Source organism: Pararge aegeria, chromosome 23, assembly GCF_905163445.1.
Source record: "Pararge aegeria chromosome 23, ilParAegt1.1, whole genome shotgun sequence".
Classification (NCBI taxonomy): domain Eukaryota; kingdom Metazoa; phylum Arthropoda; class Insecta; order Lepidoptera; family Nymphalidae; genus Pararge; species Pararge aegeria.
The window spans coordinates 4,692,220-4,720,145 of NC_053202.1; the positions used below are offsets into that span (position 1 = coordinate 4,692,220).

Consider the following 27,926-nt stretch of genomic DNA (forward strand, 5'->3'; position numbering starts at 1 on the left):
GTAAAAATTATATCCCCCGATTATAACCCCTAAGAGGGGATATAATTAATGTGTCCACCTGCTAAAGTACGGGAATATGGAATAGGAGAACTTTACCCCCGTTTATTATTTAGCATATATAATTTGGATATTATTTCCACTTTTGCGCCAGTGCTCTGACAGTTGATAAAGCTGTGGGAGAAGATAATTTTTTATCTTTTCCCCGGAGAGATGTCTCCTGCCCATACTAGCCGCGCTGGATGGTCGTCATACCTAAGCAGATAGGTAAGTAATATACCTATTATACCTTAAGTAATTTGGCAATGGCACTGAAAAATTCCCTCCGATTACAAAGAAAACTGAAAAACATCTTTAAATAAAATTGAGTGGACATCGCACGTAATAAAATAAGTCAAAAATAAATCTGGCTTAGTTATGTACCTTACTAGATGCGCCCTGCGGCTACGCATGTGTAATTTTGACAGGCAGCGTACTGCTACATAGTCTACACCTATAGTCATATATGAGATTTTTAAATTTTCTCTCAATTTTTTTTTTTATCTACTATTTTTAATACCTCCAAAATATGTATAAAAAGTTTCGTGAAGATCGGTTCAGTAGTTCTCGCGTGAAAGCGTAACAAACAAACTTACATTCACATTTATAATATTAGTAGGGATTATACCTAGTTACACCACCTAAATGAGTAGATTTACCTATTTGGGACTAATTATAGGTAGGTATAAGTAATTTACCACATATTAAACTTATTTCATAATAACACCTGGTTAGAACATTTACAAATAACACTAAGCGCTTGAATTACGCAAAGTTTCCCTTATAATTAACGAAAGTTAACTCTCTCGCAGGTATTTAAAGACCTATCCAAACACGTTAATGGCGCAAATCGCTCGCAGCACGGACAAAACCCATTAAGTTCCAAACTCAATAAACATCATTGTTTCAGCGCTTAACTACGAAAATAACCCTGCACAGCCGCACGGGGCCGCTTTGGCCCGATCTTCAGCTCTCCGCGACCTCTAATATTCATAAGTCAATTTCCTGCCCCATTAATACGTAACGAAGTAGCGCAAATGGCCTTATCGCTTGTGCGCGATTACTTGCTCGCCGCTCTCTTACATAATTCAACGTATTAAACGAAATTGTTTAAACCTTATTGCTCGATTACGTTTCTCCACCCCTGGCACGCCTCGTTTCGCTCTGCCAATCGGCGGGCGAGTTTCCCATCTCCCCCTACTCTGGTGAGTGCCCCCTCCTCAGACGTACCCGCCCGTTTCGTTCCCGGTTCCAGTGCACCCGGCGACGTGACGTTCCGATGTTAGGTGTCGACGGTCGTGTTGGAACTCTACTACGCCTGCGTCGACGGATATATGTGCGATCGTTTGCCCGAGTAACTTCTGATTTAAACTTACTTACTCACTCTTCAAAAATAATAATCGAACACAAAAATAAATAATCAATAGTTACTGAAAATATGTCCGCATTGACATTAGTTTTTGTTTCTTAATTACAAACATTAGCAGTGAAGTGTTAATATTTATAGAATTGTGTATAAACTGGGTACAAAAAAAAACAGGACTTTTAATATTAATAGTGCAATTCGAACTTTAATACAAAAACTGGACCTAACAGAAGAATTTGGTACTAAAGCAGATAAGATTATAAGAGATTCGATGTGACATATTAAAATAAACAAGAGCTATGACGATGCTCGCGATGACGCGAGGCTCAGAGGACAGAAGGGAGCAAGAGGCCGAGGCAGAGTCAGAGGCCAACGGGGAGGTTGACGTTGTAGGGGTAGAAGAGGCCGCGCCAGTGGATCTTACGAGGCGTTTGGGGCTCACGAGGCCCCCCGACAGGCCTGCGATTGCATTTTCCGTGGAAAATATATTGGACCCCACGAAGTTTACCGGCCGGTCCGAAGTGCCGCTGCGGTATGATGAGTACTGGAGGCCGCATTATGATCGGGACGATAGTGATTCTGGTGAGTAAAGCTTGTCATTTATAGGTAGATCTAAACCTAGGTAGATCTAACCTCCTCAAATTTAAATTCGTGTATGTTCTTTTAGAATTTGAACTTAAATCCTTCAGTAATTAAGTAAACGACGAACAAGATGTTTCTTTAGACGTATATACCAAAAATTTAAATTGTTCATTTTAAATTTTGTTCCATAAAGGTAAGTAAGTATATACCTAGATTTGTTGTCCGCTTCGAAATTTAGTTAAAATTTTAGTTTGTGCATTTAAATGTACCTACCTACTTTATTCTTCGTGGTGCATTTAATTCGAGGTATGTACGAATTAAATTCTTCGTTTTCTGATTTAAGACGTGTAGGTAGGTAACTCTAATATTTATTTTCGCCTGCCGTTTAAAAGTTAGTACTTATTTAAATTCTTGGCAGTCAGTTTGAATACATTTTTTTCCTAATTCTTTCTTATTTTGTTTTAATGTCGCCAATTAGTATTAAAGCCAAAGCACAGCTCGGTTTTACTTTTGCGTAAAGATTTAATTATTGCACAGTTGCAGTTGAGTGGCAGGCATTACATTATTTTTCATTAGGATCGTTTAACCCGTTTTTTTCCTACACAATGAAAAATGTCTAATATCATAAAGAGAGAAAGAGACAAAGTAATTGTTGATTTGTCCACATAATTGCTGACTTTGATATACAAACAGTATAACTAACAAAAATATAACTAACCTGGGTCCTCTCGCTATGATATCGGGGTCACACACTCAGCGTCAACTACGACTCCAATATCGAAGCGGACACAGCGAAATGGGCCAAAGAACGAATAGCTTTGTGAACGATAGTGTCGCGTCGGCTTTATTTGCTTTTTAAATTTAAAGAAACCTTCTTTATTATATGCCACTTCGATACAGGAGGTCAGGAATCAGTGCTTTTAAACTTTTTCCGTTTAAATGCAGGTTGGACGCGGCGATATGGTGTTGGATTAGTAGCCTTGGCCATCCAACTTATATATGGAGCATTCTTCGAGACGTTCAAATTTCGAAGGCTTCGATTCTCTTTCGCAAGTCTTTTATAATAGTCACGATAGACATAAAAAGGTATAGCTAGGTAGCATTGCTGTGTTTCGCAGCACTTCAGCATGGTTCCGGTTGGATGAACGTTGTTATCCGTATTGTTATAGGCACATGAGACTTAACACTTAAACCTAAGGTTGATGGGCACAGGTATTGACGTGCATAGAGGGTATAATAATAATAATAATAATAAATAAATTGAAATAAATAATTATAATAATAAAGGTTCGTCCAACATCTTAAGAAGCTTTCGCTTGGTTGTTGAAACGGCGCGTATTGTGAGGAGGTTCCTCACTCTGGAGCCCTGACCGCCGGTTGTTTGGGCATTCAAAAGCCCCGCAAGCGGAAGGTGGATGTTTTTTTTCATAAATTTTTAATAAGCAGTGTTTTTAATTTTATTTTTAAGCATTGTTAAGAATTTAAAAAAAAATGAAAAAGAATAAAAGATAGTAATAATAATCATTTATTTCAGGCTTTATACATAAAAAATTAACATCAGTTCAAGTAATACATCAGTTACAAAATTAAATTTAATGCAATACAATAAAATATATATAATGTCCAAACAAAATAATAAAAAACTAAATTAAATCAAATCCAAATACCATCAAAAACCAAATCAAAATTAAAATTTAAAGAAGAATAAGAATAATCACTCAATACTGTCTAAGCGGCATTGGTATTGCAACGTGCCTATCACAGCAATGCCGGAGGTAATGACAGTCCAGCCAAGCCGCAATCATCTTCATCCGCAGTGATATGCACAGATGATATAAAGTGAAGAGAAATTCCAGTGCGAGTTATAAAATTCAAAGGGTACGCTTTTTATAACTCTTACAATGCCTATCCTTAGGTTTTTTATAACTCTTACTAGAGTTTTTATTCACTTTATATAAACTGCCCGCTTATGCATGCCACTTGATATAGGGCGTTAATTTGTAGGACGTGTTCCTAACATGCCCAGTGAAATGCTGCTTTGTCTAGGCGATGGTTTCCCACTTAACCGTCAGATATGCTATTTGCTTTTGTTGTGGCCCATCTTTTTTTGGTTTATTACGGTTTTTACAAATCCCACGGCAATCGTTTGTTTTCCTGGGATAAAAAGGAGCCTATGTTACTCTCCAGTCTCCGTCTTTTCAACTAACTTTATGCCAAAAATCAAGTTGATTGATTGCTTACTTAAAACGTAGAGTAAGAACAAACAAACATATACACTTTCACATTTATTTTAATTGTATGAATAAAAAGGGTGTTCAACTTATGCGAACCAGTCTATAAAACATACAGATCTAGCTGGCTTCGATTTCTTGAGCATAGTCTATGATAGAGCTACCATATCGTAATCTTCAAACTTACGCGGAAAATTTTTCGATGCTTCCTATACCTTTTATTTTAAAGTATATTAGCTTTACCTGTTCCCTCTCTAAATTACAACAGACAAAGATATTGCGGCAAAATTTCTTAATGGGATCACGGGATATCAGAAATTTAAGCACACGAAGTTGCCGATAGTTTTATAGAATGAAGTAAAAAATAAGATAATAATAAAAAGAGTAATAGCACGAATAATATTCTGTTATTATTTCTTTCATTTATTTTATTACATTAAAAAAATATAACCTAAAATAAACTATATAAAAAAACTAAATAAAATCTAAAACGTGAAGTAATACGGTAAGTAGGTTATATTTATAAAAAAAAAAAAAAAAATTATTAATTTGATTTTTAATTTTCAAAATTTTTTGAGATTAAGAATTTATGTAATAAGTGATTTCAAATCTCCATTTAAATGTGTTTATGACTCCACAGATACAGTAAACCCAGAGGTCGCATTTCACAAACGTGACAATCATATTTCTTATTCCTAGAACAGCCCAATTTGATCGTACCGTCTCGAAATAACTAATTATCGCGTACATTAAAAAAACTTCCAATTTCAAGGTCCCCTTTTTTATGAGTTCTAACAAGGTTTCGCTGTCGTGAAACATTAACAGGCAATTATTTTAATAATGACCAAGTTGAAAGTCAATTTATACAAATTACTTCATTGTGGTATCGATTGATAACGTGACAAGCTTTCAGATCTTACAAACTTGTATTGCGGTTACGTGAAAGTAACTTTAGTCTTTATTTTAATAGTGATATGGGCTGGAGACAGTGACGCTCAGAGAAAAATAAGTTTGCCTGTCGAACTTGAAGTCTCTATTAACTACGTGACGAAAGCCAAACGACGTCTACGGTCGTGTGTGCCGGAACCTGGTTTATTTTTAGTTTATTTTAGTTTATTAGAAGCTAATAAACGGTTCGTGAATTGAAATGTCAGTTCCGCCATATTTGATTTGTTGTCCTTTTTTACGGACGCTCATTTAGGAAAGTTCATTCTTTTTTGCAACTTTTGGACACAGAATAAAAATAATAAATTTGTCTATTGTTAGGGACACTCAATGATTTTTAAATGATTTAAAATATCACCGGTCCGTTTTTACACGGAGGATTTTTCATTAAGAGTTTTTGGCGCTGAATAAAATAATAAAATTTCGCCTTTTGTGAGGGACATTCAATTTCTGAACGGTTCTAGACTAGATAGGTCAAGTTTTTCGTCTACAACGTTTGTTATTGTATGAAATTAATAATCAATAGCTAATGAGGTTTTTTACAGAATTTGCACACCAAGGTACGCGTCTCTACTTAACTAAGTTGAATAATTGATATATTACCTAAGCATAATAATTTCCAAGTAAGAATTGAGCATGCAAAAGAAAGGTTACCTACCAAAATTAAATAGGAAACACTACCGAGGTGCTTTAATTCGCGTCCCCTGAACCAGCCAGTATTTTTTTAGAGCTATAGGTACGTACTTATTAGTACGTACCTATAGCTCTAAAAAAATACTGGCCTTTAGCAAATCAAAAGAAAAAACCGCAGCTTTATATTATAAATTAACTATAGAAGCAGAAATTATGCAGAAGTTCGATATAGATTCGGCTTTCCTTTCCGTACCTAGTTTGATATCTGTCACGAACCAGTAATTTTTGTAACTTATGAATGAATGAATGAATGAATATACTTTTATTGCACACCACAAAATGAATATACAAAAAAAAGAAAAGTATAACATCACAACGTATACAATTTGGCTTATGTGTTTTTTTTTAATTGAAGCATTTAAAATATTACTCGTCTGCGAGTAGGTACCTACTCTATAATGTCTAAACCAAGGCCTAAACCTTTTTCAGTCTGAGAGGATACGCGTGCCTTGTAATGGGTCGATTATGGGTTTATAATGATTATGATGATCTTCTAAATAAGCCACAGTCGTGAATAATTAAAAAATTAAAAGGTGATTTTCACTGGTTAATATTAAAGCTTAGGCATTCAATATTAATAATTACTATAGATTCAATCTCAAGTATATAGATAAAACTTGCCCTATACAGCACGTTTGGAGTTTGGACGTATAATTTAGGACGAAATGAAAAATTATATTTAGGTATACATGAGAGGGAAGTTTACGTCTATGAGTAAGGATAGCCGAAAAAACCGCGGCGAAAGTTATTTTTTTATAATATTAACACGGATATTATATAAACAGATATTTTTGAACGCAGACGTCCAGACTATATCAAAAATTAGAATACAAAAACATGTTTCAAATAAAAATAAAAACTCAGCGTTCATTAATTATTGTCAATAACATTGTGCAACTTGTGTCCAGCTGTGAGCGCCAACAGATTTGCAACTTCCGGTCCACTTCCGGATGTTGTCATGAAACGTTATTGGTTGTACGAAAATCGCGTTACATTATATTTTCTTAAAATAACATATTAATCTGTCAGTTTTACAAAGTTTCTAATTATGTATACATTTTTTATGAGTTCATTTTGTCAATCTACCTGGTACAGTGGTGAGCGCTTTGATTTTATAAGTGGAAGGTCCCTAGTTTAATCTCCGGCAAGGGCAATCTGGGAATTTATATTTTACCACCTTATCTACTTTGTACGACAATTATTGCTTTACAAAAAATAGCTCGTTTGAAAAAAAAAGTATGTAAAGGTATGGTATTTAAAGTATAGCTCATAACAGAGTACAGAGCTGTACGATCAATATATAAACTTAAATCACGTGAATCCCTCCGTGAGAAGTTTGAAGAAATAGGTATACTTACTGTATTATTTATAATCATAATATATAATATAATTATAATCATATAGTATTTGTAAGACAACATAATGTGTGTATAAGTGGATATAAATAGTCGACTTACAAGAAGTGGTCATAAATTTGTGTCATCTGCAAGTTGTCTGCGAAAGGTACAGAAGTCATTTGTGGGATTGAGTATACGCTTTTATAATATGATTCCTTAGGTAATTTCCGACCTACCAATGCATAAGTTTATAAAACGTGTTAAACACATTTCTTACAGCGAGGTTACTATACAATCGTTTAATTTCTTCATGACAAGGTTGCTTGGAAGCTTCCGGCTCCGCTTTCATCTCTCACAAGATAGAAAAATGTCTGTTGAAATGAAAAATGTAAAATGTAAACAGTTGATGTTGAAAAAGAGCAACTGCTAAGTTTCTTGCCGGCTTCTTCTCGGTAGAATCTGCCCTCCGAACCGGTGGTAGAGTCACTACAAACAGACATACTTGATGTTTCTGAGGTGCTTATACGAGTATTAGGCCTACTTGAAATAAATAAATTTTGCATTTCGGAGTAATAAACAATGACTTTGATGATTTTAAGAGTTGGAATAAGATCATAGAAATTATATGAAATATGCTTAAATTGGCATAACCTTTACTTTAGTAAGATTGTATTTTTTGCGTTTGTAAACCCAGCGGCGATCTAGTTAGGCTTATTGGTATTTGCAGTGCAGATAATAAATTCAAAATGGCCGTCGATTAAGATGGCCGATAAGAAAGAATAACTACCCACTTGATGCATTATGGGATATTCTGTTATAGTTATTGTTTCCAAGTCATTTGACTATCGGATCTTACTTTAAGGGTCTTGGAAATAGGTGAGTGCCTATTTCACGATTAAGCCCTCGTGAATATTTTCATTGGCGTATATGAAAATATTCACGATGTTTAGGTGAAAAATATGATAGCTTGCAGTTTCACAGTGTAATTATCCAGATGGCCATTTTAGGAAGATGAGGAAGTTTTTCTTATTATTACAACTGAGAACTTTATGATTTTCTGTTTTACTACTGTCTCAAATAACTCTCAGTTAGGTTTCTACCGCCATGCTCATTTCGGCCTCCAAGCAGCGATGCAGTCTGAAAGACACAGTTGCCGGTGTAAGTACAGGTATATGAGGCTTAATACCTACGCTGCAGGTTGATGGACGCAGGACTTTGTAGGACGTTTTCCTTGCATGCCCTGCGAAGTGATAATCTATTTTTAAGCGACGGTGTTTTCAAATCCTCAACCGCATCCATACATTTCTGAAATCCAATTATTTTTCATCTCTCACAATATTGAACCTTATTAAGTTGTAAAATAAGGGTGTTGGAAAGGAGGAACTGCTGAGTTCCTTACCGACTTCTTCTCGGTTGAATCAACTTTTCCAAGCGGTGGTAGAGTCACTACAAACATACAGACTTGACGTTTCAAAAAGGCCTGATGCTTGAAATAAATGAAATTGTAGTTTTGACTTTGTGATATAAATTGAAGCGGTGGTAGCCCAGTGGTTACGACTTCTGTTTCACTTGCGGGAGGTCGAGTTCGTATCTCACTATACACCTCAGACTTTTCTATGATATGAAAGTTTTAAGCAATTAAAATATGTCTACTAATGGTTCAATGTTAAAGGAAAACGTCGTGCGGAAACCTGCCTTAGAGTTCTCCAAATCAAAGGCGTGTGGAGTTCTTCAATCTGCTCTGAGCCAGCGTGGTGGAATACGGCCTTACCCTTCGCATTGTGGGAGGAGTCCCTTGTCCTATAGTGGACCGATAATGATTTGATATTATGATGATGATGATGATGTAAAGAAAAGAAAAGGTATCATCATACATTTGACGAAGCTGTAAACTTTTCTATGGCAACAAATTTTGGTGAAGAAAGTGCTACGATTTGAAAATAGATATATATTTTTTTTTATAAATATACTACGACAATACACACTTCGCCATTTAGCCCCAAAGTAAACTTAGCTTGTGTAATGGGTACTAAGATAAATCATGAATATTTTTAATTATATAGGTACATAAAAACACTGAGGTGATAAAAACATTCATGTTCATCACACAAACATTTTCCAGTTATGGGAATCGAACCCACGGCTTTAGACCCAGGAAGCAGGGACTGCCCACTGCGCCAATCGGGAGTCTTAAAAGATTAAGAAACTAGTATAACATACGTACATTAACCAGTGAAGTTAGTGCACCTACATATTTCTAGGATTTGGAAGATTCTGGGGGTTTCGGTACTACCATCTTAAAGCAGCTAATTTTGAAATGAAATTTTGAATTTTGTATGAAAGACATGAATTATAATACTTCAAGGTCATTCCTTAAAATATGATAATTCAAAATTATCTACAATATTAGAATAATGATGCTACAAGAGATGTAAGTAAACCCTATAATACATTAAAATACGTACAATAACTCTACTGTACAGTGTACACCATTGGTCCCCACTAGAGCGAGAAAGCATCAATTACCCCCATAAGTTAGACGGAGAGCGTCGAACCCTTAGCCGCCGCGTCCCTTTGGGCACCAATCCGTGAAATTAGACTCGTCTAAACGAATCTTACGATTATTTTATTATCCCTTTTTACGCTAAGATTTGTTCCTTGCTCACTCAAATAAAAATAAAAGGTGAATAAGGCGTTTCGGGGGTCAAACGGACATAAATTTCGGGCGTTCACGGTCTATGTTGGCTTATTTTTCGGCCCTTTAGGCGCGTGGAGGCTTTGCTCCGCTTTAGTTCTTCTGGACAAGGGTTTTCGGGGCCGTAAATTTGATTTGTTTTACATATTTTATGGTCCTCTCTATATGAAGGATTGGCTAGATCTTTACTTTTCGGATTTGATAAAGCGCCAAACTTTTGGCAGCACGGCCACGGCTTTTGATTTTGACCGTTTATCCCACGTTTATCCAGTAATTTTTTTTACTAACGTAAGTAGTGTTTGTCTCCTCTTATTTCGAAAAGTAAATCGTGACGTCGAACCGGTTCGAATCATACATGTCCCGTTGAGGTAGGTACCAGCTTAACAAACGCTGTCTATTAATTAATCCGATTCGATTTTCTCGATTGCTTGCTTTAGGTTGTAACTCCAGTATTAAATAAAATTAGATTACGTACGTAACAAATACCTGACAGATACATAAATTTCATCGTTTTATTCGTAAGACAGGAGATTATGAAATATTGGTTCATTGTTAAATATTTTTTCTGTCAATCTGAAATCGTCTTTAGGGTATTTAATATGCAAGAAGTTAGAAAAAACCCGACCAAACAACTCTTTTAAGTTGCGGTAAGTATTTTTTTAACTCTACAGAACATCTATATAGAAGAAAATAGTATTTTTTTTTCGTCTTGTTAGTTCTATTTCCTCGTGTACTTTTCCGCAAAGAATAAATGAATAAAACCTAAGTGAAAAAGATGACTTTGTTAAAAAAAAAAAAATCAAAATTCATTTATCAAGTAGGCCTACTTTATAAGCAAGAAACGTCAAGTATGTATGTTTGTAGTGACTCTACCACCGGTTAGGAAAGCAGATTCTACCCAGAAGTGCCGGCAAGAAACTCAGTAGTTGCTCTTTCCCAACATCAACATTTACAATCATTTTTCTATCTTGCGGGAGATGAGAGGGTTAGGCATGACATTTTGTTATATATATTAGATAGAAGCAATACTTCGTTAGAAGCAAAACTTAACCTCCATGTTATTGAGTTGTCCATAATGCTATCATTCATTTATAATATACTAGCTGCCCGCGGTAAATTTATGATTTCTGTATTTTATCTGGTCTGGTCTGGTCCGGTCCGACAAACACGTGCCACTAAGTGATCTGGCTTTTCGGTACGATGTCGCGTAGAAACCGAACAGGGGTATGGATTTCACATAACTGCCATACCCTTTAGCCTCAGGTGAGATTGCAGTCGAAGGCTAACTTGTAGTAGAATAAAAAAAAAAATGTATATTACCAGGATCTAGTGCAGCCTTTGTTTCTTTCTGTCTTTTAAACTAGCTCTATACAAAAAATCAAATCAATTGTTTTCTTAGTTAATGCGTAAAGAAGGCGTGACATACAAACAATTCTTCGCATTTTTAACATTATTAGCTGCCCGCGGTTACCCACGGTGAATAAATCATTTGATTGCTTTGTTAAGGCGTGAAGGAAGCGGTGATAGCGCAGTGGGTAGGAGCTCACTTTCGGGGGGCCGAGTTCGAATCCCAGCACGCACCTATAACTTTTCAAAGTTATGTGCGTTTTAAGTAATTAAAATATCACTTGCTTCAACTGTGAAGAAAACATCGTGAGGAAACCTGTATGACTGAGAGTTCTCCATAATGTTCTCAGAGATGCGTGGAGTCCACCAATCCGCACTGGGTCGTTGCGTTGGACGGCCTTAACCCCTTCTTATTGTGGTAGGAGACCCGTGACCTGTAGTGGGCCGGTAATGGGTCGATACGATGATGATGATGATGAAGGAAATAGGTACGATTGTTCGTGTGATACTACGAAAGCCCCTGTTTATAACCCTGATGAGTTGGTGTTTTTCCAGGACCAAAAGTAGCCCATGTTACTCTCCATCCTTTCAACTAGTCCTATGCCAAAAATCAATCCGATTTGTTGCTTTGTTAGGGTGTAGAGGAACAAAAACAAACATACTTTCGCATTTATAATATTAGTTGGAATAGGCATGATGACAAAGTATACGCTTTTAACGATGCATACCTATATTTTAAAAGTGTTTAAAAACACATCAAATACAGCAAGGTGCATGTACTATAAATTTGATGAATTTCTTAATGACAAGGTACATTGGAAGCAGCCAGCTTCGCTCTCATCCCCTGCAAGATAGAAAAATGATTGTAAATAATGATGTTGGAAAAGAGCAACTACTGAGTATCTTGCTGGCTCTTCTCGGTAGAATCTGCTTTCAGAAAAAAATTTGACGCTTCAAAAGTTCTTATAAAGTAAGTTTACTTGAAATACTTAAATGAATTTAGAATTTTGTTTTTTTTTTATTTTGAAAGAATCGCTAAAATTTTCTATTTGTCTAGTGATATGTGATTCATGTATTACGAAAAACGTATTTTTATTGATATTCCAAGTGAGATTATTATTTTTTTAAACTAGCTGTCCCGGCGAACTTCGTTCCGCGGATCTTTTTTTTTGATTATTGTTATAGTTTAATATGTACCTACTTATTATCCTATTCCGGTCTAATCCAAAAAATCAAATATCATAAAAATTGGTCCAGCCGTTCTTGAGTTATAAATGGTGTAACCAACACAACTAGATAAATAAAACTGCAAAATCTAGCGATCCGCCATGACAGGTGCAACGCCGAATTCAATATTATGACGTTAGTTCTATCTATATAAACATAATTTTGTACCGCTTAAACTTTGAAAATCTCTGCGAATAACAAGTATTATGTGTTTTCTAACTATCAGTTGCTAAGTTTTTTGTTATTTATACCAAAAGCAATCTTTAGCTATGGAACAAGGGTTTATGATTTACTAAAGCTCTAATTTGCCTATGACGTCACGAGAGTAGCCATGACACAAGGTGAGAGTTTTCATTAGGTTTTTTTTTACAATATAATTTGCAAGTTATATCAACAAAACCTTTAATTTCTACAAAAATTAGTTTTTTTTTATATACCTAGTAGGTACTTAGCAGATTCGAAACATAATAGGACCTTTTTTAAAAATTTGTTATCGAGCCTATTATAAACAGACTAAATACAATAGAAACAAACTAGATGCAGGCATTTATTGAATTGCGCAAGTCGCAAATATTTTTAGAAACGCAATCTTTGTTTCCGAGTGACAGCTTTTTTGCGAGCGCTATTTAGCGCTGAAATCGTAATTTTTTACGCATTGTAAAAATTCGCGTCGCCGATCGTTGCCCTGGTGACTTTAAGTGCCGTATCATTGGCACGTATTTTACGTAGCTAGTTAGTGAATCCGCAGAAACTGAGCACAAAGTAGGTAACTACAAATAACAGTAGTAACTGTATGATAAGGCGAAATAAATTAAAGCAATAACATTGAACCTTTTTTATTGACAGAAAAAAAAAACAACAGAAGACAGCATTTGTTTTTTTTAACTACAATATAACTATTTTGATCAATCATACAGAACATAGGACCAATAATAATAAATAATAAATATACTACACACAATGCACACATCGCCATCTAGCCCCAAAGTAAGCGTAGCTTGTGTTATGGGTACTAAGATAACTGATGAATAATTTTATGAATAATACACATAAATACTTATAAAAACACCCAGCGACTGAAAAACATTCGATGAACAGACGATGGGTAAGGCTTCGGCTTCCCTTGCCGAGTTCCTAACTCTTATTTACTTTCGGAGTTATGTGGGTTTTTAAAAATATAGTGCGCAAACCTGAATGCCTGTGGATTCTCTATAATGTTCTCGAGTTCTATTAAAAATAATTGGAACCGACGGCGCTGAAGAATTTTGAATTTCGAATTTGATCGTCCAGTATCTATCGAATTATAGACAGTTTAAACCGTAACCACACACAAGTTTTAAATAAATACTTGCCATAAATATTGTTTTTTTTATGATAAATATAAATAATTATTTACAGAAAAAAAACGGCTAATATTTCGTTTATTTCTGTGATATTTTCAAACATTATAGTATCGCTACTAGATAATGCCACCTTTGTTTGTTTATATATTGTTATTTTTGACCCCCGACGCAAAAACGACGGGGTGTTATAGGATGTGTCTATGTTTGTCTGTGTGTCTGTCTGTGGCATCGTAATTCTCGAACGGATGAACCGATTTTTTTTTTGTTTCAAAGTTTAATTAGTTGGGAGTGTTTTTAGCTGTGATTGATGTAAATCGGTTCAAGATGGCCGCCACAACTCCCCCTTAATATGGGTATCAAATGAAAAAGCTACACTACTCTATATCAGACTTAAACTGTGCACTATATATTTTTTTTTCAATGTGTATGTAACTTTATTTAGGTTAAATAAAATTGCAACTACACATATAATAATAATAACAAACTAACAATATATTTACAATAAATATAAGCAATATATATATATATATATATATATAAAAAGTCGGAGATTTTTGCGAAATATTTTTTATCAATATATTTTAGTTTTGCAAATAAAGAGCAAATTTTTGTTTTGCAAATTAAAAAAATAATAGCTTTATTCGCAATCATGACATCAAAATAAGGTTCGAAAAATGTACCTGAAACAGTATTCGTCGCAGGGCCAAAACGCTCGTGACCCATTTAAGACCATTGCGATTCGCGCCGGTGTCACGGGGTTGTTTTCACGTAATTTCGAGGTTGTAATTAAAAAGTCAGCGCTGGCAGCATTAAGCCCTCGTTTACGCGATTCCGCGCACGGCTTTATGGTGTAAACACCCCCTTCATTTTGTGTTTACACCACTCCAAAGTTGTGTTCAACCTTGGTTTTACGTAATTATTAAAATCGTTCATTTTCGTTGTCATTTGCCGTACTTCTAATTGCGTGGACTACCATGGTTCATCATCATTTAATCACCAAGTCATCCAATTGACGTCCACTGATGGACCAAGGTCTTTTGTAGGGAGTTCCACAATCCACGGTGCTGGACCGCTTGCATCCAGCGGCTCCCAGCGACTCGCTTGATGTCTGTCCACTACGTTCGGGTCCGTTTTCGCTGCGTTTACCGGTGCGAGGTCCGGTTCGCCTCAATACTCCAATTTCCATCGGTTCTCTTAGCTTAAATAAAATAAAATAAAAAAGCCATTTATTTCTCATCACAAATATATAAAATTGACATTGATTTTAAATTATATTTTATACAAAATATTCAGAGTTCTCTTAGCTTATGTGTAAATAAATAATAATAATATAATATTTATTCGGGAAATTTAAACATCACAAATTACAGTACAAACAAATATTAAAACGACTTAAACTCAGAATAAAACTATAACTACAAACTAAGAATACAGTAAGTTCTGAGAATAAATAAAAAACAAGCATTTTCCATAAATATGCCGGTGCTGCTGTTGTCAAGTAGCGTAGATATAAGAGCGTTTACTTATATTAATAAAAATACAGCTTTAAACGATGGTAGTAAGCTGATAGAGTATACCTACTGCATGCATAAATGCATGTACGCATCGACTTAAGGTAATATTCACTTATACACTGTACAGATTCTCCCGTTTTTCGTGGAGCGTAGCAAATTAAGCATTGAATATTATGGAATTCTGGAAAGTAAGTACCTTCCTGCAGGTTTCCTCACAATATTTTCCTTCACCATAAAACAAGCGATGGTTTAGGTAACAGGATCGGATTCGATTTCAGAAAATATCAAAATAAATGTAAAACTTGACCTAGAAAGCTCGCCCGGCCGCGTGGCCCTCCGAGCACTTTTTTTTAACATTTATCCGTGTTCGCGACTTTTAGTTTCCTAAATAAAATGAATAATCAGTATGAACCCAACAGATTTTTTTATATTATCTCAAAATGTTAATGAATAACTTTCTTATTTTTTTTTATTTTAGGGAAATTTTTACATTGTTATTGTTACTCATGTTTAAATAGGTATTTTTGGTTTGTTATAGACTAAAGTATAATTTTTTTTCAATAATGCGTATTGTTAACATGTGTGTTGTCTTGTTAATGTGTTAGGAATATTAGTATGCATGTAGTAATTCGAATGTACCTTAGAATTCGAATAACTATATGCATACTAATACATAAACAAGTTTTCAACAGTATACGCCCAACCCTTTTGTTTTCTCATTAGATTTTCCAATCCTGAGGTTGCCTGGCAGAGATCTGGATCAGAGGCTTATCGCTTCTAAGCGATAAGGCCACTTTTCATATAATGTTGATAACCTTTTTTGGTGTACAAATAAAAAGTATAAATAAAATATATTACGACAACACATCGCCATCTAACCTCAAGAAAAGCGTAGCTTGTTATGTGTACCAGGCCAACTGACGATTTTTTTTAAAGAATCGTGAACTTAAATACTTATAATACACAGATAAACACCCACTGAAAAACATTCATGTTCATCACACAAACATTTTTCCAGTTGTGAGAATCGAACCCACAGCTTTGGACAAAGAAAGCATGGTCTCGGCCCACTGCCCCTCTCGGCCGATAAGCCAGGTTAGAAAGTTTAACTAATTCACGTTTTTAATAAAAATTTCGAACCTGCGACTCTTTGGCAATCGCGGCCTAAGCGCTTTCCCAATTAAGCTACGGCTCTCCTACCGTCGATACCGAAATTACTATATGCCTTTTACGTCAGTCTTTTAGTGACTGTAGCGCCATCTAGAAGAAAACATTGCAGTTTCGATCTACTTCTTCAAAGCTTAATTGGGAAAGCGCTCAGAGAATCGCATGCATTTTAAATTTATAAAAAATTGATAATTCCTCCAAGTGTAGGTAAAAACACAAATACAATTATAAAAATTATAATTCACGTTTTATATACAGCAGCTAAAACGTCTACATAACAAATAAATTAAGTCTAAAACGGCAGCAATATCGTTTAACATAACTGTGAACACGGAGCACACCCTCACTTGAAATCACCCGACCAAGAATCCTACCCAAATTACACTTCTCCATTTTCTTCATTTAACAAATTGATGGCCCTTGTTTACTGACATGATTCAAACTAAAATATACCTTAGATCTAATACCTTTAAACTTTAAAATCCTTTAGCACACCCAACAAAGGAGTAGAAACGCTTACGCCCAAAAGTAAGGTTCGAAGTTTGTACTTATGTAATGGCGTCGAGGGATTTTTAGCTTTATTTAGTACAGTTCAAAGTTCTTAATTGCTTGTCAATAGAGGGGTGGGGGATTTTGCGGTCCAAGTTTGTAATTAATAAAACCCTCTCGATTACAAGTGCCTTTCCTCGCAGGGATTTGGGCGTAGCGTGTTTGAGTCTGAAAATTATTGCGTGAAAGCTTTTGATCGTGACTTTGATATTGTGTTTGCATATAAACCTAGTAAAGCAACAAGATCTTGGCGACCTCCCTGGAGTCCCTGGCGCAACGGTGAGCGCTGTGGTTTTGGTTTTTAAGAGGGAGGTTCCCGGTTCGAATTCCGGCAGTGGGAGGTTTTGGCCGTAGCCAATTCGCTCGGGGAAAAAGACGGCTAAGCGACCGTCACGCTTCGAAACCGGAGCATCCTCAGGAGTTGTCGACTTTACAATGAATAATTGTTTGTTGTGTGTTTGACTTAACAATTACTCTGCACGTTTGGTGAACGAAACGAAACGAAACGTGCGTAGAGGGTACATTGCCGAGGATCTGTTTGGTGTGGAGTATACGGATTGAAGTAATAATAAATTACACCATACAGATTCTCCTGCTGTTCGCGGAGTACAGCGAATTAAGCTTAACTTTCATAATATATTATGGATTTCCGCAAACTAATGCCTGCTTCTATCCAATACAAACACTCTTACATACATTCCACCCGCGGGAGGGTCGCTAGTAGTCAACAAAGTACCTAGTAGGTATTACTGAAAAGCATGCATCGCCGGTTGCCCTCCTGCCTGCAAATCCGACCAGTGTTTACACGGCCTACATGCTTTGATAGGCACGTTAACTATTTAGGGGGAGAAGCTAGGGAAAATTTTGTAGGCAATTTTCCAACCAGCCTATGGTATGTTTTTTTTGATTTTTTTATTCACAACTTAGCCTTTGATTGTAACTGCCCACATTTTAAACTTTCGTTACGCGTATTGTTTTAGGTGTAGGTTTTTTTTTGTTCCACTAAATGTTAGCAATTGACTGCAATCTCACCTGGTGATAAGTAATGATGCAGTTAAAGATGGTAACGGGCTTTCCTGTTAGAGAGTATGGTAGTCATACCCCTATTATACGCGACATCGTACCGGAACACAAAAATAGACTGCGTATTCGTGCAAATCTGCACTAAGGGTTCTGAGTAGGAATGCAAAAAGTAAAGCATTACTACTGTTCGCAGACCGACGCAATGATTTAGTCGTTTTTGTGAAACGCTAATCGCCTGGCGAGTGATTTGAATTCTAATGAATCTATGCTTACCCCATGAATCCGTACAAGATTAACCTTTGCCCAATACAAAACTACTACGCCAAAAAAAAAAAATAAGAAACCTTTACCTTCCGTGGAAGTAGTTCCCTTCCAATATTTAAGAGTCGTCTGAAGGACTATTACCTCTCTTTGAGTGATGGAATTTGAAGTAGATTCTTTACTTATCTTATATATATATATATATATATATATCTTTAAACGAGCAATTCTTGTATATATATAATTGGAATCTCGGAATTGGCTCCAACGATTTTCATGAAATTTAGTTTACAGAGGGCTTCGGGGGCGATAATTCGATCTAGCTAAGATAAATTTTTAGAAAATGTCATTTTATTTGTGTTCTCCGGTTATAACCGATTTTGTGCAACGAAGTTGCACGGGTTCGCTAGTATATATTATGTTTGTTATATATTTATATATATATATATATATTTATATTTATATATTACGTATATTTATTTAAATTATATATGTATTTGTATCTTTACATTTTGGTATTTATGTATAAACACTCTTGGAACTATACCGTTGTCTTGCTGTAAGTCCTATAACCAAAGGTTGCCTATAAGAGATTGCTGGCAGCAATAAGGCCGCCTTTGCATGTCTACATTGTGTACTGTATACTCCTTACTGTTTCTTTTCCTGTATGTTATACGTGCAAAAAAGTGTTTCTTCTTCTTCTTCTTTATTGAAGGCTATTGTCCATAGAACTCAGTCATCACCAACAGAATATCAACCCATTGCCGGCCCACTAGAGGGGACGGGTCTACTCCCACAATGAGAAGGGGGGATGCAGGCCCAGTGCGGATTGGTTAGATTTCACACGCCTTTAAGAACATTATAAAGAACTCTCAGGCATGCAGGTTTCCTCACCGTTGAAGCTAGTGATATTTGAATTAATTAAAACGCACATAACTACGAAAAGATCTCTTAACCACTAGGCTACCAGTTCAGTTTCTCAGTTATAGTACACTAGCGTACCCAGCCCGCTTCGCCGGGCTAGATTTTGCTTTATTTTATTTAAACAATAAACTTACATCATTAAATTTTTAATTTAAGTCTCATAATATATTAAATCATTTATTTCTTTTCGTATACATTATCTTCTATTCTCTTCTCGAGCGGGTGAAGATCATTATCTCCACCCATGTATACTCAACAATAGAATATCATCATAGTAAATAAAAGCTGTATTTGACAGTTCAAAAATAGGAGTGCTCCGATCGTCACCAAACTTTACAGGATTACTCGCCAGATCAATCTGGAGATTCCCTTAAAGTTTCATTGAAATCGGTCCAGCCGTTTCGGAGCCTATACGGAACATACCCACACACTTTCTCTTTTATATATATATACCTACTCGTAGAAGATAGATGTAGCTAGTATGCCAACTTGTATTTTACAGTGTCAGTATCAATACATACGCGTTTCATATGATATATGTTCCTTTTACTAAAAACGGGCTAAACTTTCAGATAAGTAGGTACGCCCTAAGAAAATATCTGACCCTTTTTTGCTGTTTTTCCACTATATGAAAGTTATATCTCTCTAGATGTAGTAGTCATAACTCTAGATTTTTCTCTAGATTTTGGTGGCAACTGGCTCATAAAACTAAAGCTGTGTGTACCAAATCCCTGATTAATCGGACATCATTACCGTGCTGGCCACGGGACTAATCGTTTCATCATCATCATCGTCATTACCATCACTTCAACCGATTGAAGTCCACTGCTGGATATAGGTCTTTTGTAGGGAGTTCCAAAATCCACGCTCCTAGGCCGCTTGTATCCAGTGGCTCCCAGCGACTCGTTTGATGTCTTTCCACCTCTGGGGGTCAGTGGTCAGTGCGGGGTCGCCATTCCAGCCCCTTGGAACCCCAACGTCCATCGGTTCTCCGAGCTATGTGCCCCGCCCATTACCACTTCAGCTTCGCGACTCGCTGAGCTATGTCGGTAACTCTGGTTCTTCTCTTCGTAAAATGTGAATAATTGTCTCCATATTTTCTGAATTTTCCCTGGTCTGGTCTGGGTGTTGGTCCGCCATGGCTAGTGACCACTTTACTGACAAAGACGGCACCGCGGAGTGATTACGCGTTTTGGTACAATGTCGCGTAGAAACCGGTTATGTGTTATGGGTGCTAAGATGACTGTAGATATTGTTATAAATAATAAATAAGTATAAATAGTAATAACTCACAGGTAAACATCCAGGCACTGAAAGACATAAATGTTCATCGCACAAACATTTTCCAGTTGTGGGAATCGAACACACGGCTTGGACTCGGTCGGTCTTGAAAGTGTGTATACGGTAAACAGCAGCAAATGATTCAGCTCTACAGGTAGTCTATCAATCACTGATGCAACAAATCTCTACTTATACTAAAACTGTTTTTAGAGGGCCCTCTACAATCGACTATGAAGCCAAAACTGTAATTTTTATCCGTCTTTATGCCATTGCCACTTCAGCTTTGCGACTCGCTGAGCTATGTCGGTAACTCTGGTTCTTTTCTTCGTACGATGTGAGTTTCTCCGTATTTTCTGAATTTTCCCTGGTCTGGTCTGGTTGGTGGTGGGTCTTCCACCATGGTTAGTGACCACTTTACCGACAAAGACGGCACAACCGAGCAGTAGCGTGCATAGAGGGTATGCACAGGATATGCAGATTATATAAAATTAAGAAAATCGGCTTTTTAAAACTCTTACAATGCCTAGCCTTGAATTTTTATAACTCGTACGGGAGATTTTATTCATTCACGTCACGTTGCACGTCACTGTTACGCATAGCGCGTAGAAACCGATTATGTGTATTGACTTTTTATAACTGTCACACCCGTAAAAGAGCGCTAGTATCTTATACTGCATCCTAACTCACCACCAGGTAACATTGTAGTCTTAGCTAGTTAAATAAATATATCATCGATTGGAACACAGCCCTATAGAACGTATTTCGATTCAATTTGAGTCAGCGTTCATCGTAATATATCTGTCGTCAGAACATCTGCTTGTAATTTTATAGCGCTAATTCGTACCGCGCGATCTGGACAACAGACTTTAATGAGGAAAATCCTAAACGATTTATACGTGCAGTGTAATTTGAACTTAATCGGTCGAAAAATAAGATTTATTTTTAATTGATACGGTTTTGGATTTAGGACGATTTAATTTTCTCTGTTTTAGAGTTATGACGCTTTACGTTTTTTGTATGACGCTACTGAACTGTCAGAAGATATGTTTTGCTTTGTGTTATAAAGTTTCGCATTATCACTTATGATATTATGTTTGTGAGTTATGTGACATTTGTATTTATGAGTTTAGATCTTTGTTTGTTGATTCTGCAATAAAGATTTCTTTTTATTATGTTAATTTAAAAATCCTGTGCAATTTATTCACACACGGCGGAAGTGAAACTTCTGAAAAGTAGCCTACGAGAGATTGAGGTGGATGTAGAGTATTAGAACTATTTGGATAAATGTATTATTATCATTATTAATAAATTCTTTATTGCACACACAAAATACATAGAGAGACACATTTACATATAAATAATAATAAAAAACTAACGAATGCAAGGTTTATTATTTAGTTTCCTAACTAGAATAGGTAAAAAAATTTATTGTTTTCTATCTCACTCTGTCTTATACATTTATGTTTGTTTCTTTATCTAGATATTATTCGGTTTCCTTTGTAACTTAATAGGTAAAACAGATAAAATAGTATGTATATTTTACGTTTATTCCTACACATTTTTGTATTTGTGTCTCTTACCTGTCGTTTTTTCCGTTGCATCCGGTTTGAAATCACAACGATTCTAAAGAAGTTTCACTTCAAAAATTCAATATTTTAATTGTCTTCTTTATAGAAGTAAAAATTAAAGTAAAACGCGCTTTTTATTACAACACGCGTTGGGCAAAACAAGATTTGGCTTTAACCTAGGGTAGGTGTCTACTTTTTGCAAAGTATACCTACGTGCCGGTGATAATGCAAATCAGATGCAAAAGGGTCACTAAAAGTGATCATTTAGAAAAGTAGGTATTTACGAAAAATTTTACAAAAGATAAAGCGACGTTTTTTATTTATTTATTTATTTATTGTTATAAGGTACACAAAAAAGGTAATAACTAAAAGTACACGTAACATGCATAAGTACAAAGGAAGAAGGAAAGTTAAAAAGCAGTAAAAAAAAAAAGCAATGTAGCATAACCATATCACGACAATCGGGAGCTGGCACTTATTCAGAGCAAAAGTCGCATAAAGAAGGTCTCTCATACCATGTCAGAGGATAACTGAGTGCGAAACAAAAAAAAACCCGAAAGTATTATATTGTAACCATCTTCTTTTTCAAAAATTAAAAAAAATCCCTTAGGCCACTTTATAACCTTTGCTCTAGGCAAATTTATTTTTATTAATTTAGCTTTAGGCCCCAAGAGTTGTGACAGCGCGGCTGTTATTTTATTAATGTCAATTTTATCGCCATTTCACGCGATCACGACTAAACACTCAGACAATTCTGCTAATATTTATATATCCTGTCAACCATTAGAACGGGTATTTCACTAATTTCACTAAACACAATAAAACGGTCGTAAATTATATTATAATGTTTCCGGACATTTAAAATTTGTTGCCAATGTCGCCTCATTAAAAATGGATATAGCCCTAAAACCATTTTGCAGTGGCAACACTTGTAGATTGAAAAGGAAACGGAAATGATCGCTGTATCATCTGAAAGCGTTTCAAATAAACATGTCTAATAAAAAAATGAAAATTTCACTTGTTAACGTCAAGTGACAAGCTTAGGAGAAGACATAGGTATATCTTTCGATCTACACGGATGGAATGCTTTTATGTTCGGGTGGAAATTGCATTCTGCAATTCGATATGACAAGATCAATCTGTACACCCAATACTACTATATCAAAGCGTTGATCTGTGATTTCGAGTAACTGGTTCATATAAAGCCTATAGGATTATTTGGACGAATAAACTACTTTAAGTATTAGTTAAAAAATCTTTTTCTATGTTATTTTAGAAAACAGCTTAACCGATTTTGATTTATAAATATGTATATGATAATAATACACCCCCACCAACCCCACCAATCGGTTTCCCTTGGTTTTCCTAATCCTTAGGTTGCTTGGAAGAGATCGCTACTAAGCGATAAGGCCACCCTTTGTATCCTACATTTTAAGTTTATTTTTGTTGTGTCCATTGTTTTTTTTTCCTATTTGTGGTGTACAAGTAAAGTGTATAAATAAATAAATAAATATAAATACAGAATGCCTATACTTTCAGCTCTTTCGGATATCTTTTTTTATTTCGAATATGGATATTGGACCCCTAAAGAATGAAACGAGGGCTGTAAGATTTTATGAAAATATTTGGGGCATTATAATAAAATACATCAGGTAGCTTTTTAAACATAACTTCTGGATATCGAACCAGGATTCAAAATGATAGGGATTCTAACGCTTTAGTGCTGAGACCCACAGCTGAAAATCAGGATTCTATAATGCATGGCAAATGCTGAGCTGTATACCCATTCTGTCTGATGTTACAGACGAAGTTCTGTTACTATATTAATATAAGAATCTGTTTGTATCACTTACCATTAGTAAATGTATTTTCTTTCTTTCTTTCTTATACCCGGGAATCCAACCCATGACCTCATAATTCGTAATTGAACACGCTACTAGACCAACAACGAGACATTTCCTTACTATGATCATATATGTATTTGTTAGACCTAGCGATCTGGTATATTGGTAGAGAGAATATCGCGTAACACTTCTTTCCCAACATCTACGTTGCTTTTCGCTGGAAAATTATTAAAGCGTAAAATTTATACAGTTTTATTTGTGTTCGATGTTTTTGGTATTTTTTCTTGTATTTATATTGGTCACAGCTTATTTCATATATTAATTTGCAGTGACGGAAATTTTATTTTGCTGCGAGATAGATTATTTCCGTTTCTTACTGACGTCGTAAATAAAATGTTATGATATCGTATGTTAACAGAAAAGTAACCGCTTATAAATAAATCTCTGGAACTGCTGGTCTCATCATGTTGTGGTCTTCTTATCCAATAATGGTCGAGATTTGAATCTTTGTGCCCTTGGCCTCGTTTTACTACTCGTGTTTTTTTTTATTCAACTACAAGTAAGCCCTTGACTGCAATCTCACCTGTTGGTAAGTGATGATGCAGTCTTAGATCGTAGCGGGCTAACCTGTTGAGCAGTATGGTAGTCATACCCCTAATCGGTAAATGGTAACTAGCCACGACCAAAGCCTGACACTAGACGAGACCAGAGAAAATTCAGAAATTATAAATTTCCAGGAAGGTCGCCAGGAAGTTCTTTAGGGAGGTCGTCCGGGAGGTTCCCAATTTTTTTTTTCTCGTAGACCACTTTCATAATTTTACTGGTTTCGGTAGACTAAGATGAACAGGAAACATTATCTCCTCGGGAAAAGGGCAAATTGTTTTCCTTCTCTCACAGATTTATCCACTCTCCGAGCATAAGCGCACGGGTGAAATAATATCAGAACAACAAATAATACGTGTAATTAAAAAACGGGGTAAACTTACTTACTTTCTCTGTGGTCGTGATGGACACGTAAATTTTATCCCCTGTCAGGATATAATCGGGGTATAACTTTACTGACTCATGCACTGCAACATTTATTACAAGATTTATCAAAAGAATATAAATATTCAAGGCATTCTGCCTATGAAAAGTTTGAAATCTGGAAGAATTCGTGCCAGCAAATATTTTGCAAGTCCGGCAACTTGCTTTGAAGCAGCGTGGTGGGCCCTAAATCATTCTCTCCTATGAGAGATCTATGCCCAGCTGTGGGACATCAATAGGCGTTGATAAAAAATTAATAACTACCTTCTTTTACAGTTAAAGACCACCTCCAGCATTCGGACATAGAAGCGGACGATGTTGAAACAGACGACCAAACATCCAACATGGACGACGACATCCTAACGCAGTCAGATCTGGACGAAAACGGGGACCCCAAGAGTCCAACCAGCTCCGGCTCCAAGAAGAAGAGCGGTTCCTCTAGGGATTCAAAAGGGGGGACGAAACCTAGAAGGGCGCGCACTGCTTTCACTTACGAGCAACTTGTGTCCCTGGAGAACAAATTCAAGACTACAAGATATCTCTCAGTCTGTGAGAGGCTCAATCTAGCCCTCAGCCTTAGTTTAACAGAGACACAGGTTAGTAAATATACACTGAAACTATTATTTAGTCTATAAATAAGTGATAAATCAACATTTCATCCATAGTCTATAGCAGTCCGCCTACGAGTTATAAATACTTAAGGGTAGGATTTTTATTTTTTAGTTGAAATAGAATACAAAAGGCGGCCTTATCGCTTAAAAGCAATCTCTGCCAGGCAACCTTAGGATTAGGACAACAAGAGCGAGAAAAAATAGGTGGTGTAAAATTATTATAAACCTACATTCAAATAACTACATACGAATACATAAACAAAATATACACAAATAAAATATATATATAGCATCATATATAGCAAAGTTTATTAACATATCACAAAAAAAATATTTGTAGATAATTGAAGGAACTTTATTTATTCTTTAAAATAATTGTTTTATAAATATAACCTAAAATAAACTATTTTAACTATTTAAAATCTAAAACGTCTTCGAAACCAACGAGGTACAGTTCCTAAGTTGCTGGCAGCAGTGCCCCTTTGGATGGCCAAACTAATTCGTTGATAAATGTATAAAATAAATATAAAAATAATAAACTAATATATATTATGATAAGCTATATTAATGAATAGATGGAAAAAAAAACCAGTCGTCTTATTGCGCAAGATAATAAGATTTAACTGCATTTTTAAGCATATCAAGGGATTTTGCCTGTCGCATGTTCTACAATTCGATAGCCTGCACTGCGAAGGAAAGCTTTATAACTCTAACTGGAGGTTTTCTTCATTTTATATCATCTGCATACTCTATGCATACCCTTTATGCACGCCTCTGACTAAAGGCGTATAAATATTTTTAATGTAAAGCTATTATGACATCGCCAGAGTACAAAAACCATTTTTCAAAAGTCATTAAAAACCTGTGCGTGTGGTACTTTGTAGCTTATTTTTGAACTAATGCCTTCTATTTGTGAGAAATTACATTAATTTAATCTTATATATGTATATATAATAGTAATAAAATGAAGGTACGTATTGTATCGTCTACCCAGTTGAAAAAAATAGTAACTGACATTTTTTTATAAAATTCTTGCTTTCACGATTCAAAAGAAAAATTATGTTGGTACACTTTTATTTATTTTACCTAGCTGTGTCCCGTGGTTTTACCCGCGTTAACAATATCATACGGGAGGGTTTGGCCATAATCACGCTTGACGAGTAGTCGCAGTAGATGGATGAATATCGACATTCATATCTAAGTTTGTTGTGGGCTCTTAGACCAGGGCGCGTTTGGTAACCCTCCTAGCTTTAGTTCTAAGTTACAGTAGCTACCACCATCACCTAATATTAGTGGTGAACGGTAGCGTGCACAGAGGGTATGCACAGGGTATGCAGATTATATAAAGTGAAGAAAATCTCCAGTACGAGTTATAAAATCTAAAGGGAGTTATTAAATTCTTTTTCTTAAACTCTAACAATGCCTATCCTTAAATTTTTATAACTCGTACTAGAGTCTCGTACTTTTTTCATTTTATATCATCTGCATACCCTGTGCATAACCTCTATGCACGCTACTGGTGGTGACATGTTATGTGTTTGCTTTGACAGCCGACTGGCGTAGTGGGCAGCGACCCTGCTTTCTGAGTCCAAGGCTGTGGATTCGATTCTGACAACTGGACAATGTTTGTGTGATAAACATGAATGCTTTTCAGCGTCTGGGTGCTTGTCCCATATATTATAAGTATTTAAGTATATTATTCATAAAATTATTCGACAAAATAACTACCTATAGAACAAATATATAATAAAAAGGTGCATAAAAAGCCGTCAAGAAACTCACCAGTTATATTTTTCCGACATTAAAAGATTTAAAACAATCCTTACTGGCCTACCTATAACATTCTAATTTCAAATTTTCTTTTCTAGGTAAAAATCTGGTTCCAAAACCGTCGAACGAAGTGGAAAAAGCAAAATCCAGGACTGGACGTGAACAGCCCGACAGTCCCTCCACCTCCAGCGGGAGCCTTCTCCTCAGGTCCCTACCCAGGGGGCCTTCTATACTCCCACGGGGTGCCTTACCCCTTCACCGGCCCTGGACCTTACGCCCCGTACTTCCACCATCTGGCGGCGAACCATCATCACAGCCATGGTCCCCTGGGTCACTCCCACACGTGATTGTGGCAACGGCCGGGGTCCCAAGACCCGAGGGTCGAAAAGGAAAATGAAAGTGGACTTACGAATTAGTGGTGACGTGAATATATTATGATCATACTTATTAATTAGGGAGATGTTATTACCTCTAGAAGACGCATTTTCCCGCAAGCGTGGTTCAACAAGGACGTTACCGGAATTTGGGTTAAGAATGCAAACCAGACTAAAAAAAGACGTACCCGGTCATTGATATATTTTTTTAA

At 35.9% G+C, this 27,926-nt stretch overlaps 1 protein-coding gene across 1 annotated transcript; it reads left to right on the plus strand.

Annotated features, from left to right (window-relative positions):
• Nucleotides 1–1,701: 1,701 nt before the first annotated feature.
• LOC120634367 (homeobox protein slou) lies at nucleotides 1,702–27,687 on the plus strand. The gene is made up of 3 exons (XM_039904883.1): nucleotides 1,702–1,984; nucleotides 25,236–25,555; nucleotides 27,439–27,687. The coding sequence occupies exons 1-3, from the start codon at nucleotides 1,702–1,704 to the stop codon at nucleotides 27,685–27,687; spliced, it is 852 nt and encodes a 283-aa protein (XP_039760817.1).
• The last annotated feature ends 239 nt before the right edge of the window (nucleotides 27,688–27,926 follow it).

Excerpts from the sequence above, each read along its gene's own strand:
- LOC120634367 (XM_039904883.1), top strand. The coding sequence starts at position 1,702 with ATGACGATGCTCGCGATGACGCGAGGCTCAGAGGACAGAAGGGAGCAA. Across the intron at positions 1,985-25,235 it reads TCGGGACGATAGTGATTCTG|TTAAAGACCACCTCCAGCAT; the intron begins GTGAGTAAAGCT and ends CTTCTTTTACAG. Across the intron at positions 25,556-27,438 it reads TTAGTTTAACAGAGACACAG|GTAAAAATCTGGTTCCAAAA; the intron begins GTTAGTAAATAT and ends TTTCTTTTCTAG.